This window comes from Scyliorhinus canicula, chromosome 4 (genome assembly GCF_902713615.1).
Source record: "Scyliorhinus canicula chromosome 4, sScyCan1.1, whole genome shotgun sequence".
NCBI lineage: Eukaryota > Metazoa > Chordata > Chondrichthyes > Carcharhiniformes > Scyliorhinidae > Scyliorhinus > Scyliorhinus canicula.
The window spans coordinates 81,570,618-81,591,757 of record NC_052149.1 but is presented as its reverse complement, the minus strand read 5'-3'; the positions used below and the strand labels follow the sequence as shown (position 1 = coordinate 81,591,757).

The 21,140-nt window shown below is 50.4% G+C and overlaps 1 protein-coding gene across 2 annotated transcripts in view; it reads left to right on the top strand.

Annotated features, from left to right (window-relative positions):
- The first annotated feature begins 9,191 nt into the window (after positions 1–9,191).
- Positions 9,192–21,140, top strand: part of LOC119964717 (laminin subunit gamma-1-like) — a 95,884-nt gene continuing 83,935 nt past the window's right edge. For both annotated transcript variants that reach the window (XM_038794611.1, XM_038794609.1), the window contains exon 1: positions 9,192–9,404. In XM_038794611.1, the coding sequence (XP_038650539.1) occupies positions 9,311–9,404 (94 nt within the window). In that variant the 5' untranslated portion in view covers positions 9,192–9,310. The remainder of the gene's footprint in view (positions 9,405–21,140) is intronic.

Sequence of the window (21,140 nt, the reverse complement as noted above, 5' to 3'; positions counted from 1 at the left end):
CCTCCACTTTCCATCTGCTGCTGCCCTTGTCTGCATGTATAGGGCCACCTTCTCCCACCTGCGGTGGTCTCTTGGGTGGCGGCTCATTGTTCGTCCGCCGGGATGCATTCGGCGGGAGAGGAGAGGTTCGGTCCCCCCCCCCCCAATCCCTTGTTGGGTTGCTGCCTTGTTGCCATTCTTTGACTGGGGCCCTTCATTGCCTCTCCTGTTGTCACTGCCCTGCCCGCACCCTAGGACAGACTTATCTGCTTCAGCCGAGGCCGTAAAAACATGGTCTTTGCCCTAGTATATGACCCAGAGATTGGCTGGGTACAATATACCAAAGCGTACGCCGCTCTTGTACAGCGCTGGTTTCACCCTGTTAAATTCAGCCCTGCGCTTGGCCAGGTCAGCCCCAAAGTGCTGGCAGATTCGGAGTCTGTGTCCTACCCAGCTGCAGTTATTGTACAGCCAGGCACAGTGCAGTATTCTCTCCCGGTCCTGGTACCGCTGTAGTATGGCTATGATGGCCCTTGGTTGTTCCCCGGCCTTATGTTTTGGTCGTAGCGATCAGTGTCTATTTCTGGTGGGTTAGGGAAGGTATCCCTTCCACCAGGTTGCCCAGTATTTGGGCCACGTAGTTCATGGGTTCTCTGCCTTCGGGTCCTCCTGGTAGGCCCACGATCCGCACATATTTTGGCGAGTTTTGTTAAAAAGTGATCGTTTTACAGTTCCGCGGGAGTAGAGCCACTTGACGTGTGACTGCTCAGCCCAACGTCATCACTGGAAGTCAGTAAGAACAAACCTGATGACATCAAGACGCTAGTGTGGATGAATGACTCATTGGTATGATGCGACCTCGACATGGGAACAAGGGCCACCTCCTCGGTCGGTCTGCTTTGCACAGGCTGAATGCACAGCCGAAAGTCGTTGATCAACTGGGACTGCCGATACACCACGGTAGGAAAAAGATTGAGACGTTGGGTGAATGTGACCTTGAGCTAGGCGTGCACGACATAATGTACATGTTACCGTTTTATATTGTGGACATGAAAATCAAATCCACCATAGGAGCGGATGCATGTGAGGCCCTGAACCTAGTTGAGCAGCTGTACGTTCCAGACAGCGAGTGGCCAGGCGATCTCTACAAATTCCAACGAGATATGATAGTGCAGTCATTCGATGTGAAACTGCAGAAGTCCAGGAGGAGGACCACACATCAGATCAAGAGACGGAAGAGCCAAAGGGAATTGCAGGCTTCTGGTTAACAGTCTTCAAGAAGGTGTGTATACTCAGTGGTATGATATAGGAGCATGATGAGCCCATATTAAAACATCTACAAGATATGAACGTTAAATGTTCAGAGCGCACACAGCCGATGAGCTTCACTCTGGAGTTTACGTTTGAGCCTAATGGGCATTTTACAAATGAGGTAATTACGGAAGTCTATCAGCTGCAATCACGGCCTGACAAGCTTCAATCTTCCTTCTTTGACAAATCAGAAACCACAGGGTGCACAGGCTGCCAGATCGACTGGAAGAAAGGAAAATATGTCACGTTGAAAATCATTAAAACGAAGCTGAAGCATAAGGGTCAGAGTACTTGTACTCATTCTTCAATTTCTTCAATCCTCCTGAAGTTCCACAGTATGGAATGTTAAATAAAAATTCTGCAACAAAACTCAATGCTGACTTTGAAATTGGCTGCCTTCTGTGCGTACACATAATTCCTTGTGCAATGTGGTATTTTAAAGGAGACGTCTTTGCAGATGATACTGACTATGATGATGAGTACCAAGACGACGTATATGAAGAACTCGAAGACAATGCAGAAAGTAAAGATAATAATAATAATAATCTTTATTGTCACAAGTAAGCTTACATTAACACTGCAATGAAGTTACTGTGAAAAGCCCCTAGTCTCCACACTCCGGCACCTGTTCGGGTACACAGAGGGAGAATTCAGAATGTCCAAATTACCTCACAGCACGTCTTTGGGGACTTGTGGGAGCAAACCGGAGCAGCTGGAGGAAACCCATGCCAACACGGGGAGAAGGTGCAGACTCTACACAGACAGTGACCAAAGCCAGGAATCGAACCTGGGACCCTGGAGCTGTGAAGCAACAATGCTAACAACTGTGCTACCATGCCACCCTTTGTTATGGAGAGCATTGATGAGATTGCATCTCAAAAATTGGGCGAGATTCTCCATTTCCCGATGCCGATTTCATAGTCCGCGATCGGGTGGAGAATCCTTTTTTACAATGGAATTGGGGGCGGCGCCTGTTATACGCATGCTCTGCCCCTTCCAAAACGGCGTAATCGTGGCGAGCACCGCACGCCGTTGGCACGGCCTCAGGTCGTCACCTGAAGGCCCTCCCCCGATGTAACACCCCCAATGGGCCGGGTTCACGATGGCATGGGTGTGTTCCCAGCCATGCGGAAATCTGGCGTGGGGGCTGTGGACTGGGTCCGGCGGCCCCACAGTTGGGCATGAGCCATGCTGCTGGCCAGTGGGCCTTCTGTGAGGGATGGGGGGGACTGGTGAGGGGTGGCCAGGGGATGGCGAGGGGTGTCCAAGGGGGCATTATCTAGCAGGTCGGGTCCTCACATGGCCATAGCCATGTTGTAGGAAAGCCGCTGCAGGTCGTGCCGTGCGCATGTGTGGTCATGGACCTGGCAATTCTCCGGCCGTTTATTTTGTGGAGGCCTGGCGTTTAATGTGGTTTGGCTGTTAGCCTCTCACCGACGCTGCCACCGACTGTTTCCATGTAAAACGCCACAGTTCCTCCACACTTAACTTCAGAATCGGAGAATCGGGACCATTTTGTTCATCTTATTTAAGGAAGGATGTAAATTCAGTGGAGGCGCTTCAGAGGAGGTTTACTAGATTGATACCTGGCATAAATGGGCTGTCTTATGAGGATTGGTTGGAAAGGCTGTGGTTGTTTCCACTAGAGTTTCGAAGAGTTAAGGGGTGACTTGATTGATGTATATAATAACCTGAATGGTATTTACAAGGTGGTCATTGTGAGGATATTTCCTCTTGTAGGCGAGTCCAGAACTAGGGGCCAAAGGTTTAAAATTGGGGATCGCCTGTATTGGACAGAGATGAGGAGAAACCTTTCCTCTCAGGCATTTGCGACTTTGGAACTCTCTGCCTCAGAAAACGGTCCAGGCGGGGGTCACTGAATATTTCTAAGGCAGAAGTAGACAGGTTCCTTTTGGGGAAGGGTCAATGGAGAATGTGGAACTTTAAAAAAAATAAATTTAGTGTACCCAATTCATTTTTTCCAATTAAGGGGCAATTTAGCATGGCCAATCCACCCAGCCTGCACATTTTTGGGTTGTGGGGGCAAAACCCACGCAAACACGGGGAGAATGTGCAAACTCCACACGGACAGTGACCCAGAGCCGGGATCGAACCTGGGACCTCGGCGCTGTGAGGCAGCAGGGCTAACCCACTGCACCACTATGCTGCCCTGAGAATGTGGAACTTAACACAAACAGACCAGCTTGAGGGACCGAATGACCTACTTCAGCAACTATTTTGTATGTTCGTTTGAAGTTCCACGCAGGAGTGTATGGGATTTGGGAAATATACTAATATGGATTGAGAATTGGTTAATAGATAGAAAGCAGAGAGAGGAATAATGGATCATTCTCAGGATGGCAGGCTGTTACCAGTGTGGTAACGCAAGGATCATTGCTCGGTCCACATCTGTTCACAATCTATATAAATGATTTGGATGTGGGAAGCAAGTATAGCATTTCAAAATTGGTCTGGGAACATAAGTTGTGAGGAGGATGTAAGGCTTTAAGAAGATTTGGACATGCCAAGTGAACAGGTAAGAACATGGCAGATGGAATATAATGGCCAGGATTCTCCCTTTTGGGGACTAAGTCCCCACGCCCGCTGGAAAACGGGTGAGAATCCCTCCGGACTGTTTCCTCAAACGTCCGCGGTGATTCTCTGTTTTCCAGTGGGCTAGCAGAGCATGACGGTTGCAAGCGGGTCCGCACATGAGCACGATGTCCACCTCGGCGTGGGCATTGCCGACATGGCGGAGCGACACAGCAGGCCTACACGGAGTAAGGTAGGTCCCTCCCAGATTGCAATGGCCCGCTGATCGGTGGCCCCCGATCGTGGGCCTGGCCTCCGCTGAGGCCCCCCCCCCCGGAGTCAGATTTCCCCCGCCTCCACCAGGACCGCCACCTCAGCCGCGGGTCGTAGCTCTCGCCGGGTGGTACCAGATGTAAACCACGCTGGGAGGAGTTTGGCCAGTCGACCGTGGAGAATCGCCGCGGGGGTATGTTCCAACGGCCCCCGACCGGCGCCGCTTCGACGCACGCGTATGCGTGCAACTGGCGGGTCCGTGGAAGCACCTTCCTGCCGGATTTCCGGCGCGAACGGCTATTCTCATCCCCCCCCCGCCGGGCCGATTCCGGTGAGGAGGGTCGGAGAATCCCGCCCAATGTGAATAAGGGTGAAAACATAGTGCAGGATTTTTTAAATAGCTGTTGCTTTGGCAGAAAAAACAGAAGGGCAGTCTATTGCTTAAATAGTGACCAGGTTGGGAAATGCAGGTGTCTAAAAGGACCTGGGTGTTCTTGACATGAATAACTAAAGGATAGCAGGCAAGTGTAGCAAGCAATTAGGAAGGAAAATGGTATGTTGAAGTTCACTGCACGGGAATTTAATTACAGGGATAAAGATGTGCTTCAGTTGCATAGAGCTTTGGTGAGACCAAGGAATAATGCGTTCAGTTTTTGTCCCCTTATCCAGGGAGGGGATATGCTTGTCAGAGAGGGAGTTTATTGGAGGTTCACCAGTTTCATCGCTGTGATGATGGTAGTTTTATAAGGAAAGATCAGGGAGAATGGGTCTGTATTTCCGAAAGTTCTGAAGAATGAGATGTGACCTCATTGAAATTCACAAAACGGTTACAGGGTGGGTGTGACAGGCTGGATGTAGATAAGGGGGTGGATTCTCTGCCCCGCGATGCTGGAATCGCAGATCACGATCGGGCAGAGAATATGGGCTGGGATTCTACGATATTGCAGGCAAGTTCTGACGTCGGTGTCAAAACGGAAGGGGCCAGGAGGGGCATCACAGGAAGTGTGACGGCGAGGCCCGGAACGGTGTCACTTACGGAGGTGGCGTAATTAACGCTGCGCCACTCTGAAGTAGACGCCACCCCCACACACAATGCGGGAAGATGGCTAAAAGCAAATTACTGCGGATGCTGGAATCTGAAACGAAAGAGAAAATGCTGGAAAATCTCAGCAAGTCGCAGCATCTGCAGGGAGAGAAAGGAGCTAATGTTTCGAGTCGGATGACTCTTTGTCAAAGCTAAAAGACAGAGAAAGTGGGAAATATTGATACTGTGGAGTGAGAATGAAAGCCACACAAACCCAGGGAAACCGGGTGCTAATAGCCACAGAAACCAAGGGGAAAGAGTGCTAATGGCAGTCCCCAGAGAGGACAAAAGATGTGAAAGGCCAAACAGCAGAGAAACTAACATCAGAGGATGAACGTTAGGGGTGGGGGGAGGGGAAGGGGGAAGCAGAGGAGAAAGGTGCAGAAAAGATGGATAAGGTTGGGGGGGGAAATTAAATGTATATTAGGAAAGAAAGAAATGGTAAACGTCAGTTAAAATGACATGAAAAAAATTGGGTCGAGGTGGGGCTGATCATCTGAAGTTGTTGAATTCGATGTTCAGACCGGAAGGCTGTAGCGTGCCTAACCGGAAGATGAGATGTTGTTCCTCCAATTTGCGTTGCGCTTCACTGGAACATTGCAGCAGGCCAAGAACAGACATGTGGGCATGGGAGCAGGGTCTTTTGTTAAAATGGCAAAGCAACAGGAAGGTCAGGGTCCTGAATGCGAACAGACCGAAGATGCTCAGCAAAGCGACCACCCAGTCTGCGTTTGGTGTCTCAGATATAGAGGAGACCACATTAGAAACAACAAATGCAATAGACCAAATTGGAAGAGATGCAAGTGAAACGCTGCTTAACCTGGAATGAGTGTTTTGGGCCTGGAATGTTAAGCATGGAAGAGGGAAAGGGGCAGGTGTTACACCTTCACCATTGCAGGGGAACATGCCATGGGTGATGGGAGAGGAAGATGGCTGCCCACCGAGGTTCCAGGGCTGTGACATGGAGATGCTCCTGGATGCCGTGGAGCAAAAGAGGGAGGCCCTGTACCCCGGACACGACAGCAGGGTCGCAGCCAACACCACCTGACACCTGTTCAGAGAGGCGGGAGAAGCTGTCAGCGCTGTGGGCAAAACACCCAGGACAGGCAGCCAGTGCCACAAGAAGCTCAATGGCCTAGTCAGGGCAGCCAGGGTGAGTACACCCCACTGTGCCCATGGCACCAACCCCCCAACCCCCCAATCCCCGCAACACGTGCCCCCGCCCCCCCCCCCACTGCATGGGAGAGGCGGTACAACCCTAGCCAAGACCCACATGGCTGCACCCACCCTGCAAAGCCAAATGGATTGTGAGTCTATGCCAACATACACCCAACCGCTGGGCTGCAAGTGTATATCCGCCTCACACTGTTGATCTTTTTGTGCCCCCCCCTTGGAAAAGCGCACCCATAACAACCGGGAACGTGCCAGGACCGGAGGGGGTCCAGCTGAATTGCGCCCCCTCACCATGCTTGCAGGTGGACCCGAGGACCGGGAGGTTGCGGATGCCGACATCGGGGCACACAACCAAGTGAGATCCCCCCCCTTGCCTGGCCCCCCCAATCCTCCCCTCCTCATTCCCCATTCTCCCCTCCTCCCATTCTCCCCGCATCCCCATTCCCCCCCTCCTCCCATCCACCTTTCGCCCACCTCCTCCCACCACCCCCTCAGCCCCCTCAGCCTCGTCTGCGTGTCTAACCATGCACGCTGTATTGTGTCTCGCAGGACCACACGCCGATTGACCCGTCCCAGCGGATGCAGACCGCCCGCAGCCGGTGCCAGGGCGGCAACAAGCCTGGGACCGACCCGGGCCATCAGGCATAGCGCCCCCCTCCCCCCCCTCCTCCAGTGCCAGGGCCATGCCCTGGGGACTCATCCAGCGACGGGGAGGGCAGCCATACCAACAGCCCCCTGTCCCAGTCAACTCATGACTCCACAACACAGGGGACGGAGACACAGGGGACAGATGGGCGGGACACCATGACACAGGGGACCTACACCGATGACACGGACACACAGGACACACAAACCCAGAACACTCACAGAAAGGGGACGGACAGACAGGACACACCACCCCAGGGGACGGACGGACAGGACACACCACCCCAGGGGACCCCGGACACGTAATGCCACTGCTATCTCATAGACCCTCCACCATCGCAGAGACACTCACCTTGGTGGGTCACCTTAGCGATGAGGCTTCTGGGACACTCACTGGTGTGCACCACACAGCCGTCCCAGTACAGCAGGTGGAGGGAGGAGCAGCTGAGGGGCTGGACAGTCAGAGGGCAGACTGGCCCCAGCATCCAGCTGCTGCCCAGACGGGTCCCGGGTTCCTGGAGTTCCCACACCCACCCATAGACCCGATGCAGTCAGGGACCCTGGGTCAAGTGGAGGGGGTGACAGCCCGCTTGCAGCACCTGCAGACGCAGGTGGAGTAGTCCAACCGTGCCCAGGAGCAGGGAGTGGTGCCAGTTATGCTTGCCACCCAGGTCGAAGCCGCACGGGTGGCATCCGTGGTGGAGGCAATGGGGGCGACGGTGTTGGACATGGGAAGCAGTATGCAAGGCCTGGAGCTTTCCGTGCAGGGGTGTCCGTGGCCCACGACATGGCTGCTTCTCACAGATGCGCGCAGTTGCAAGGCTGTTGGTGTGTCATCAGCTGGCCTACCCATGATACACCGCCCCCGATGGGCCGAGTTCCCGATGGCTGGGTCCACGTGTGGTCCCAGCGGTCGGAAAACTGGCGTGCCGGCTATGCACAGTGTCCAGCTCTGCCACACTTGTCAGGGTTCCATGCCGCTGCCCCAGGGGCTGTTGCTAGGGCTGGGGGGAATGGTACGGGGTGGGCTGGGAAGTCGGGGTGGGCGGATTAGGGTTTCAGCATGGCCGGCGCCATGTTTTCCGGTGCGAGCGCTGCACATGCATGACCAGGGACCCAGCGATTCTCCGGCCGTTTTCTGTGCGATTCCCAGGTGATCCACACGGGGCCGGTGCGAGCCCCTCATTGATACTGGAAACGGTGATAGGTTTGTGCAGATTTTCCCACCGTAAATCACCTGTGGATTCTCCGTTGGCACCGGAATTTAGCCTCAGGAATGGAGAACTCCGCCCTAGTCTCCCAAACGGAGAATCCAGCCCTATATTCTCCCCACTGGAGCTGAATTGCACCAGTTTTACGATCCCCTCTGGTCATAAAGCTGGAAGCAATTCCCATTTCCCTGCCATGCAAATTAAAGCATGGCGTGGAATAAGAGGGATTCCCAGAGAATTCCGCTATTTTTTTATTCATTCATGGGACAGGTTGTGCCAGCATTTATTGCTATCCCTAATTGCCTTTGAGGGGGGAGTTAAGAGTCAACCACATTGCTGTGGGTCTGGAGTCACATGGAGGCCAGACCAGGTAAGGATGGCAGATATGCCTCCCCCCAACATTAGCTTCTCATTCTCCAGGCTCACACTCAAAGATTGGCCACTTGTGAGGTGCAGAAGGATGTCCTATGCCTGTCAGTCATATTGGAGCATGAATCAGTGCCCCCAGGATAAGAGGATCAAAGAAACCTCACCTACTTTGGCCAGAATCCAAACCCCGCCAGGTATTCTTATAGAACTGGTTTAAATTGTTTTTTTCCCTTAAAAGCTTGTGTACCGATAGGTCGTAGGTTACTGAAAAGCCACTCCAGTATATTGTCCTTGTTCTTATTTAGAAAGGGAACAAGGACTTGAATATTTGCCTTACCAAAGATAATGATATAAAATAGAATGGCTCTGATAACATTGGCAGCACTTTACCTTTTTCTGAATTGGTATCTTCCAAATGCTTGGCATGGTTCCAGAAACGGTCGACAAGGCAGGGCAGGGCAGGGCTTGATATTTTGCAAGCGTTGAAATCGGTTCTGAATGATGGAGCAGAGCATGTCTGATTACTGAGGGATTGGCTCTTGTTCATGTCTGAATCACGTTGGGAGACTTTGGATTGCTATTTGCTTGCAGGGCATTCTTAGATTTGTCAGAATTAGTCAGGCAGGGAGGCAATATAAGTTCACTGGGTGAACACCTTCAGAGTCTACCTTTCTTCTTCTGCAATAAACATCGCCAGTTAACTTGCTCCGCAGATTGAAGGTCTCAGTTGAAGATGAATACATGTTTCTTACTGGCATTGACTGGTTTCATTTTTATTTCATCCAATGTGTCCAGCACGTACGTTTGGAATGGTAGCAGATATGTAGGTAGGTCTCTGCTTACTTTTCAATGGTTGAAGCACTTCAATGAGAATTTCAAGATCTGAGTGAGTTGTGAATAAGTTTACAAAGAAAATGTACAGTAGAATGTGACTGTAATCTATCTTGCGCTGAACTGGTTTTATAATCACCTGCGCATGAACTCATGACATGTTTGGACTGATAGGTGGATTATAACTTGTGCAGGCTTTTTTTACTGCTGGGCTATATCAAGGGAGGGCCGTGATGCAGTGCTGGGAGCTGCCTGGATTCTCATTTTATTTCCTGTGGAGCTGGAGGAGTTCAAATACAAGGAGGAAAGAAGAGAAAAGCCTTGGCAAGTGAGCTTGGGATGAAATTAATTTGATATGAAACAGAAGCTGACATGCTGCTTTCCCAGTTATTACTAAAATTATGTGGAGTCAAAACACGTGTCCCGATCGGAACTCTGATTGATGGGAATGGGGTGACCATGTGGTTAAAATAGCAGTCACTTACTAATTTCGGTGTCCCCTAAGTGCTCCCACCTAGGGCAGCACGGTAGCATTGTGGATAGCGCAATCGCTTCACAGCTCCAGGGTCCCAGGTTCGATTCCAGCTTGGGTCACTGTCTGTGCGGAGTCTGCACATCCTCCCCGTGTGTGCGTGGATTTCCTCCGGGTGCTCCGGTCTCCTCCCACAGTCCAAAGATGTGCAGGTTAGGTGGATTGGCCATGATAAATTGCCCTTAGTGTTGGGTGGGGTTACTGGGTTATGGGGATAGGGTGGCGGTGTTAACCTTGGATAGGGTGCTCTTTCCAGGAGCCTGTACAGACTCGATGGGCCGAATGGCCTCCTTCTGCACTGTAAATTCTATGATCTATGATCTACTGCTATTTGAAGCGCAAACCTTTTGTGGGCAACCCACCCGTCATCGGCAGGTGGAAGCCACCTAATTGTATATAAATTAAGGTCCTATAATGTCATTAGGACCCCAATGCTATCTGAACCTAAAATGAACAAGTCCTGCCCAGTAATGGACTGGAGAGTAAACAATATCTCAGAGACATTGATACAGGGCGCGATTCAACTAATTGGGAACAAAGTCCCATCGTGAGCATGTTTAGCCGTGTGTTTCCCGGCGCTCGCAGTGCCAAGAAACACATGGCTGTACAACGGTATAAGGGGCCTCAGTGGGGAACGCACAGCCGAGGCCGCACATAGCCCCATTTTGTACACTGGGGAGTTCCACTCGCTGGAACTCCCCAGTGTAATGAGAGATCACACCATGTTTAAATGGCATCCCGATCTCCGAGGCCAATCCCACACCCCCCCCCCCCCCCCCCGCCCCCCACCCCAGCTGTTCCCCCGCCCCCTCCCCTCCTTCCCAAGGGGCACGCAGCTGGGGGCTTCCGATCTCCTGGGAGGCCCCCATGAGTGACATTCCATCAGATTCCTGTCTGTGGAGACCAGTGCTGAATGGCGTCGCCCGAGGTCTCCGAGGCAAAGGGGATGAATCCCAAAGCCTCAGGTACCTCGGGAATCTGCATATTAGAGTGAGACTAGCTGTCTCGTTCTGATATACAGATTTGCCAAAAAGTGATCCTGCCCACAAAATGGGCACAATTTACAATGCAACATCTTGCAAGATCGCGTTGGATCTCGCGGGGGCATTGCGAGCCGGGTAGATCCTGGGAACAGCCAGACTGCGCCATGGTGAGCTGCTTTGTGGGTGCAGCGTGGCCATTGGACCGCGCCAACAGTATTTAATGTAACGTTCACCTGTAGCTCATTGGATCACAGCATATTTTTCTATTTGGATTGCCAGACATGTTGGGTTGCTTTTTTCTCACTTAAATTGCCTCATCAACCTCAGTACGCTCCATCTGCTTATCATGGGTGCAAGTTTCATTTGGACAGAGAAACAGCAGGAAGTAGCGGTAGCAAATATGGGGGACTGTTAGTAGGACCTCCTATTCAACACACACAATGTACAGGGCAGGAGTCACTATCTTGGATATATCTGGATTAGCTCATGACACCTTTCTACAACCCTGAGAAACATAGATAGAATCAAATCCGGGAGATCTCCAGGGTTATTACTGAGGTCACCAGGAAGATGAGGAGAGGTTCATGTGTCTGGACAATTCTGGGGACACCCTACAATATGCCTCAGAGAGAGACTCCTGCATCATTGTGCTGTGCTGCATTCTGCACAACCTCGGCTTATAGAGTGGCCAGCGGTTGGAGGAAGAGCAGCAACAGCGATAAACATCGGACAAGGAAGGCCAGAAGGAAGAAGAAGCAGAAGTACAAATGCCACCTCACTGCTTTTCAGAAGGAGATATGAAAGATCAGCTCATTGCTCAGCAAATCTGGTGTCCTGCTCATTACTCTGTCCTGATAGCTTAGACAGAATTCCTCTGATTAACAATCCCAGTTACATCCTTCACTGCCCTCTTCATCTTGGAAAACAAACATCCAGGCCTTCCAGATAACTCCGGTACCAATACCATACTGACAATATTGTAAAAGTGTTTAAGTTAATAGCAAATTGATTGATTGATTGATAGTACAGTGAAAAGTATTTTTCTGCGGCCAAGGGAATGCACACAGTACGTACATAGTAGTAGACAAAAGAATAATCAACAGAGTACATTGACAGTGGTGCATCAACAAATAGTGATTAGTTACAGTGCAGAACAAGGGCAAACAAGAGCAGCATTGGGCGTCGTGAATAGTGTTCTTACAGAGAACAAGGGAGAGTCATTGAGGAGTCTAGTAGCTGTGGGGAAAGATCTGTTCCTATGTCTGGATGTGCGAGTCTTCAGACTTCTGTACCTTCTGTCTGATGGAAGGGTCTGGAAGAAGGCAATGCCTGGGTGGGAGGGGTCTCTGATTATGCTGTCTGCCTGCCTGAGGCAGCGGGAGGTGTATACAGAATCAATGTGTGGGTGGCAAGCTTGTGTGATGCGTTGGGCTGAGTTCACCACCCTCTGCAGTTTCTTGAGGTCTTGGACCGAGCAGTTGCCATACCAAGCTGTAAAGCAGCCAGATAGGATGCTCTCTATGGCACATCTGTAGAAGTTTGTGAGAGTTGATGCAGACACGCAGAATTTCTTTAGCTTCCATAGGAAGTAGAGACGTTGGTGAGTTTTCTTGATTGTTGCATCAATGTGTGTGGACCAGGACAGACTGTTAGTGATGGTGACCCTCAGGAACTTAAAGCTATCGACCATCTCCACTTCGGAGCCATTGATATAGACGGGGGGGGGGGGGGGGGGGGGGGGTGTCGTGCTACACTTCCTGAAGACGATGATCAGTTCCTTGGTATTTCCAGCATTTAGAGAGAGGTTGTTTTTAGTACACCATGCAACCAAGTGATCTATCTCCCTTCTGTAGTCTGATTCGTCATTGGTTGAGATACAACCCACCACAGTCTCAAACAAAGTAGTAATTGGCTTTTGTTTATTTTTTATACAAGTGATGAAAATCTATAGTGCCTTACTTTATAGACGCTTAAGAATTCTATCAGTCCAATGGGGTGTCTCCTTTCAGCCTCACCAATCCCACTGTGAAGCTGCTGTTCCTCATGTTTGGACCTTGAAATGTTCTTGGCTGGTGACATACAGGTGTTCTAGCCTGTGAGCGCCCAGTTGTACACTGGCTGCTGTTGAAGTAGTCTGGCCCAGCTGACATGCCAGCTGCTTTGCAGGTATTGATTCAGGGGTGACAATCGAACAGATATTTTGACATCCTCAGACATCCCAACAGGCCATTGCTGCTCTTGTGTGGCTGCAGGAGAGTAGACAACAGGGAGAACGTGACTTCTTGAAAGTCTTCATCATTATGGCCATTTTGGACAGATTGAGGAACCATAAGGATGAGAAATCAGAGAAGAAAAGTTCAGCTATTTCATTCTCACATTTCGTGTCACAAGGCAGGTTACACACAGACTCTGTTTACTTAGCACCGGTCTACCTCATAAAATGGGGAACCAACTGTAAAAAGCATCTTTATAAATGAGGTGATGCAGCTGATGAACATGTTGGGCTCTGAAGTTCCGATGCATTATAGGGCTTTGGTTAGTTGTGTTGAGGTGTAATAAACTGCTGGCATAGAGCTCATGAACATTTCACTGACTTCACAAGATTTACGGCCCACACAAGACCACTGCTTATACATATAGATTTTTAAAAAAGGAACAAAATAGGAAATAAAATGGATAATTACAAATAAATCGACCTGGGTACTTGTTAAAATGAGTTAGTTTATCTTCAAGAGTATAGTGACTGGTGAAAGAGGCACAGAGTTGATAGAAACTCTGTTTGCAGCTTTGAGGGAAGCTGGAGGGGGGAGTTCCAATCTGAGATGCTTGGTGTCAGCCATTCACATCGAATAGGTTTAGATCAAAGCTCGAGTCTAAAAACCACCTGTTATTTTTCTGAAATGTTTGACCCGTGACTATCGGATGTGTTTCTTTCAAATGATGGAATGTTGCAGAATGGCCGTCCTCTTCTCTCAGTTAGCAGTTGTGGCGAGGGCAACAGATAAAATCACGATGTAATCTTACTGCACATGAATTCTGTCAATCTAGCTTCAGTCCAAGTTGCAGAACAAACTGATACTTGATGTTTTGTAAAATGGGCATATTGCAGGTTCCAGTTTGGGGTCTTTTATGGAACTGCTGCAATGGTCTTGGTGCCCCTGTTTCCAGGTTTCCAGCCCGTTTCCTATCGAATCCTGTCTGTGGTGTAGCAAATATAAACCTGATACCCCTTACCTCACATAAACAAATCACCTCCTGACACTCATTTTCTGAGTCAATTAGGCAAGGCACCAAACATAAACCCATACATCAACCTAACGAGAAGGGAGGGGGGTCAGAAGAAATTCCAATTTCATTCCACTCTTCCTTGTTGATTAACTGATCACCTTCTGGCCACTAATCATGGACCTTCTTCCTGTAATCATTCATGTATTGGGTGAGTCCATGATCAGTAGTTTGGTAATACTAAGGGCAGCACGGTAGCATTGTGGATAGCACAATTGCTTCACAGCTCCAGGGTCCCAGGTTCGATTTCGACTTGGGCCACTGTCTATGTGGAGTCTGCACATCCTCCCCGTGTGTGCGTGGGTTTCCTTCGGGTACTCCGGTTTCCTCCCACAGTCCAAAGATGTGCAGGTTGGGTGGATTGGCCATGATAAATTGCCCTTAGTGTCCAAAATTCTATGATTAACCTAGGACAAAAGTTCGGCACAACATCGTGGGCCGAAGGGCCTGTTCTGTGCTGTATTTCTCTATCTATCTATCTATCTATTCCATGTCAAAGCTATGCTGCCATATCAGCCCATCTCCCAGTTGGAAGTCAATGAACGCAGAGGAGGACAACAGAGAAAGTGGCAATAAAGTGTTATTGTTTTCCTTATGCCAATTCGCAACACAGTGTGTTTTTAGTTAGATTGTGGTAGTGGATAACTAAGAAACGTCAACCGAGTATGAGCAGCAGTTGCAGTGAGATGCAAAGCTGATGCTTGGATTGAACGCTGTTTGGTAGTCCTGCATTGGGCATAACTACTTAAGTGGACATCTCCCGCTGGATTAGTTTTATAAAGTTTGGAAAATTACTGAGATTTGAATTGAGAACAATTTGAACAACAGTATTTTCAATAACATAGGTACTGGAAGTGGTTAGATGTCAGAGTTTTAATTTTTTAACGTTTAAAGTACCCAATTTTCTTTCAATGAAGGGCTAATTTAGCATGGTGAATCCACCTACCCTGCACATCTTTGGGTTGTGGGGGTGAGACCCACGCAGACACGGGGAGAATGTGCAAAATCCACACGGACAGTGCACCGGTGCAGGGATTGAACCTGCGTCCTCGGCGTCGTGAGTCAGCAGTGCTAACCACTGCGCCATCGTGCCGCCCAACGTCAGAATTTTAAACAAGGTGTAATATGTAAGTTAAATTTTGGAAGTACCTTAATCACGTCAAGAAGATGGTTAATGAAAGATAAGGATAAATACTAGCCTTGCCAGTGATGCCCATTGTTGTAAGCCCCACGGTGATGACCCGATTGATCTCCCTGTGGGGCTTGTGAAATACCAGCTCCCCCGCTGAGGGACGGAGGCCCAACAGTGGGGCGCATCAATTTCACCCGATAAAAGCTGGCCCAGAAGGGAACCGGCACTCTGATGGTTCTGACTGGGACTAGTTGTACTCCCTGCTGTTGTGCAGCCTTGCTTTGTATTTGAGAAATAAAACTACTTGGACTAACCTTTCTGGGACTCCTTGTGATTATAAAACCCATATTCTGTGAATAAATAACTAAAAGAACAAGGAGATTCTTGTCCTTCAAGTAAACAAAGGATAGCAAACCAAGGATAGTTTAAGGATATCAGAAGTGTGCATTAATCATCACTGTTACAGTAGTTTGAACAGTAGTTCCTAGACTTGAACTTTGTAGCTGTCCATAACAATTGTCTTTTTACGTGAAATTCACCGACTTTAACTTGCTGCTGTCATTTTCATTTTACCTATATTAATTGATATTTGGGTCAAAATGGAAAACAAAAGCTCTTGTTGATAATTACAATTGACAGCAGTTATGCCAAATCAGCGGGATGTCCACATTGTAAAATCATTAAACTTTGATTTTAAGTAAGGAATCAAGGAACAGGCCAAAAGGCAACATGTTTATATCTGACTGACAAAAGTATGAGGAAATGTAAGATAAGAAGGAAAAAAGTTCAATGTATAATGGAAATTGAATCACCCACAATAGCGGAAAGACCTGCAGGTACATGACAGAAAATAGTGAATAATCAAGAGTGCCTAAATGAACTTGTGCTTTAAATGAAAGGGGGAATTTTTATTCCCGTCATCTGAAATAAAGTAGGCAGGAGCATAGAATCATAGAATCCCTACAGTGCATCGAGTCTGCACTGACCAGAAGGGGAGTTCAAATCAATATCTTTTACTCACCTGATGCCAACATGTGGACTTTTTGGGTGGAATTCTACTCTGCGCCTGTCGATGTGAGAATTCTGAGAGATTGAGGCCAAATATTCAGGGCTGGATTCTCCGCCCCACCACGCCACTTTTCAGCCTCGACCCGCCGGCGGGATTCTCTGTTACGCATTGTGGGGAAGCCCCATGCCATCGGGAAACCCCCCGGGCGTTGGTAAAATGGAGAATCTCGCCGACGGAGAACCCCGCCCTCAGTTTCATTTTGGCATGAAATTGCAGCGGGATCTTCTGATGCTGCCAGAGGAGGACTTACACTTTTGGCGGCTTTGTGCTCTTCCTCTTTGTGGGGGCCCCATATCACGCCCTGCGCCCCTGGTGATCTGACGGCCTGCCCCAATGATATCGAGCCTCATTCCAATGACAAGGAGCCCTGCCCCAATAACATCGCGCCCCACCCCAATGACATCGCGCCCCATCCCAATGACATCGCGCCCCACCCCAATGACATCACGCCCCACCCCAATGACATCACGCCCCATCCCAATGACACTGCTCCCCACCCCAATGACATCGCACCCCACCCCAATGACACTGCTCCCCACCCCAATTACATCGCGCCCCACCCCAATGACACTGCTCCCCACCCCAATGACATCACACCCCATCCCAATGACACTGCTCCCCACCCCAATGACATCGCACCCCACCCCAATGACACTGCTCCCCACCCCAATGACATCGCGCCCCACCCCAATGACACTGCTCCCCACCCCAATGACATCGCGCCCCACCCCAATGACACTGCTCCCCACCCAATGACATCGAGCCCCACCCCAATGACACTGCTCCCCACCCCAATGACATCGCGCCCCACCCCAATGACACTGCTCCCCACCCCAATGACATCGAGCCTCACCCCAATGACACCTCGCCCCGCCCCACCCCAATGACATCACGCCCTACCCCAATGACATTGCACCCGATCCCAATGACATCGCTCCCCACCCCAATGACATCGCGCCCCACCGCAATGACATCATGCCCTGCCCCAATGACATCACGCCACACCCCAATGATGTCACGCTCCACCCCAATGACATGGTGCCCCACCCCAATGACATCGTGCCCCATCCCACCCCATCCCAATGCCATCACGCCCCACCACAATTACATCAAGCCCTACCCCAATGACACCACACCCCACCCCAATGACATCACACCCCAATGATGTTGAGCCCTGCCCCAATGACATTGAGCCCTGCCCCAATGACATCACACTCCACCCCAATGACATCACGCCCCACCCCAATGACATGGTGCCCCACCCCAATGACATCGAGCCCCATCCCAATGACATCACGCCCCACCCCAATGACATCACGCCCCAATAATGTTGAGCCCCGCCCCAATAACATTCTTAAGCAAGTGCAGCCGATTGTCTAAGCTGCTCAAAAGCAGTGAAGAACTAAACAACGCTTATGATTTGACAAGGGGTAGTCTTCAGAAATTGTGAAAAGAATCGGTATGAGGATGATCTGAAGTTCACTGCCAAAATCCTACCAGAGTAACTGGCTGCTGGCAATAATGTTTGGCAAAGGTATGATACTGAAGGCAAATCGGTTATTATAAAAGACTCTGCAATTGATCAGAGAGTTAAATGAGCGACACCAAAAAGGCAGTAAATTCAACACGCAAAACCTACTCCTCTCACTCTCAGCCTTGCCTGTCTGGCCTCTTGTTCGAGTTGAGTCGATTACGCCCCCCCCCACCCCCCACCCCCCACTGACCGCTGGTTTCCTCTGTTCTTTACAGTTGGTTGCCTGCCTGCTCTCCTGAACCCTGGCCTGAAGGTCGATAGCTGCCCCCGCTACTCCCCTCGACAGCCGTTGGCTGATAGATTCCCAGGCTCAAACTCTAATGTTATCTTGGCTACTTCACTTTTGCCTCAGGCTTCCCACCAGACTGAACGGCAGAAACCTGGCTGCTGCTTTGCACCTTTGCTCAATGAAAGGTCAGAAACTTCACGGGCGATTCCTTGAGCTCCGCACCGTGCCGGAGAAACACCGCAACTGCGCCCCGATGCCGGCGCACGCTTCTCCTAGATGCAGAGAATCGGCGCCATTTGCACCGGCGCATTTGGCGTGCCGCCGGCCGATGGAATCAGCGGGGCTGCTGATTCTTTGGTCCGGATGGGCCGAGCGGCCGCGCCGATATGACAGAGTCACACCGGCACCGTTCACCCCTGGTCGCTGCTGGCGGGAACCCTGCGCGAACGGTCGGGGGGTGGCCTGTGGCGGCGGGGGGGGGGGGGGGGGGGGTGGGGCTCCTTCCTTCACTGGGGGTGCCTCCGATGGGGTCTGACACACGATCGGGGCACACCGATCGGCGGGTCGGCCTCTCATCCCACCGGGCCTACTTTCTGGTGTGGCCAGCCCCTCAACACCGACTCCATGTTGAGTCAGGGCCCCCGCGCATGCGCAGGCTGGCGCGGCCCAACTGCTCATGCGCAGGCTGGCGCGGCACCCATTTGGCGCCGTGAAAGGAGGCTGGAGTGGCACGAACCGCTCCAGCGCCATGCTGCCCCCTCTGTGGGGGCCAGAATCAGTCATACCCGGGCCCGGTTCGTGCCATCGTGAAACACTTGGGCTCCATATTGGAGAATCGCCCCCTTCACATCAATTCAGGAGATCCATGTCTGAGCTGCTCTCAGACTCCACCACCTCTCAACGTCTGGTAAGCTATTTTCCCGCTCCAAAGGGGAGTCCACCAATCAGAGCCCGATGTTCTTCTGTTTGGCCTGCTGATCATTCTTGAGTCTATCAGCAAATTTAGAAATATCAATACTCTGATTGGTGTTCTCATTATGTTCCCACCACAACAGTCACCTCTCTGTATGGGGCCCCCAATTGACTGTGCTGTGTGTTTCACTGAACGTTCGCCTCTGGATGCAGCCCACCACGGCTTATCAGGAATCCCTCTGGATGATCACATAAAACCGATCTGCTAATGGAATACAGATGAATGCCCAACTGCAATCTTTCCCCCCTTTTCAATTCTCCACGACACCAGCGGAAAAGATAGCCAGTCCAGAAGTGGCCTGGACCAACATGGCATACAAAAGTTGAGACTTAACTGAAGAAGGCCTGGACTGTTTCCGGAATTTGAGATGGAGGTTGCAAGCAACCCTGGACCCTGGAACACCACAGCAACGGCAAAGGGAACATCTATCAGATGGATCTTCCAGCTCCAGTGTCTTTGAGAAGCTCCATCTTTACTCTTCAAAAGGTCCAGCTTCTTTTTTCAATAGTGGGTCAGTGATGCCAGGTGTCTTTTCAATATGGCACCCGGGTATGGCAGCAGGACAGTGGGACGCATGTCATCAACCTGCCCTGATACGAAAGATGGCACAAAACTCCTGAATACACACTTAATCGTGCCAGGGATGGAAGATATGGCTGGGTTTCCTGTTGTCCTCCCAGCCCCTGCCCCCGACACGAGACTTAGCCCCAGATGGAAGAATTCCGCCCTTTATCCCAATGATTGAGGTCTCTGCCTGACACAGATGAACACCTTATGAACATACACCAATCAGAGACCAATATCTCAGTTAGCACACTGAAGAGTGACCACCCCTGTAGTCCCCTTTCTCACTTGTGGGACTGTTCATTCCCATCTTTCACTTGACTTGAATGTTGGTGACTGGTCTCCGGGCTTCCTGATCGTTACCTGTTGCCCCCTCACACCCGTTTTGGGTGGCATCTGGTTTGTAGGAATGCTAAACTGATCAGATTGCCCATGGAGATATCAGAGCTGTGAGTTAAACCCTCCACTCCAACCTCTGCTTTCCACCTGGGAGCTAAAATCCACACTAAAGTTTATTTTTAAAATAAATTCTTTCAGCACCAACTGTTATTGGTGTCCCAATGCAAAGACGTGACTTCTGCAAAAATGGTGACTTGCGCAAAAATCCACACCAAATAATTAAGGATAATGAGAGTGTAACTAGTCGAGCCCCATTGTACTGCACTCTGAACAATTGCAAATCTCGGCATAAGAATGATTATGCCTTTGTTGCTGAACCAAAGCCACACCCAATGACTATTACATACAGAGTAATTTCTTTGTGGGAGAAAGAGGCCCTCTCTGGTGTTTGGTCATTAAGTTCATCTGTAGCATTTGTGGTTAGATATAATAGAGTTTCTCCCAAGTCTACAGTCTGTGCTATAATTTCTTTCAGGATTTTCTTGTGAATGAATGCTCATTTAAGAAGGGGCTCTTGTAATGGTTGACTGAGTAATTCCACAGCCCGCCCTGGACCAAGAAGCTCCCAGGTTCAATTCCTGATCAGTGCTGAATGATATGATTTAAGCTGTTCAGAAGTGGAGACCCAGTAATTAGAGAGGGAGTGATGGCATGGTACCGACATGTGGGCAGGCTCTGACTGAAACCTGGCATGTTGCTTCCTGAAGCACAGCTGGTTTTCTGAGCAGATCTTCTGGCACTTTGTAAGAAGCAAATTGATGGGCGTGTTTAGCGCCGTAACTCTGGTGGGGCAGGGCCTCATGCGGTCGACAAGCTCACAAAGAGATTAGGTCACACCATCTTTAAAGGGTTCCCCTACTTGCGCCATCCCCCCCCCCCATGGCCATGGAGGGTGTCCCCACAAGCATCAGTCGACCGGCCCCCACCGCCATCACAAAAGTATTGGCGGGCCTTCTCCCCACTCTCCCTCTTCCCCCCTCATCCCCCGTGTGGTGTCAGGCAACACCCCTCTCCCCCATCACACATAAGGGG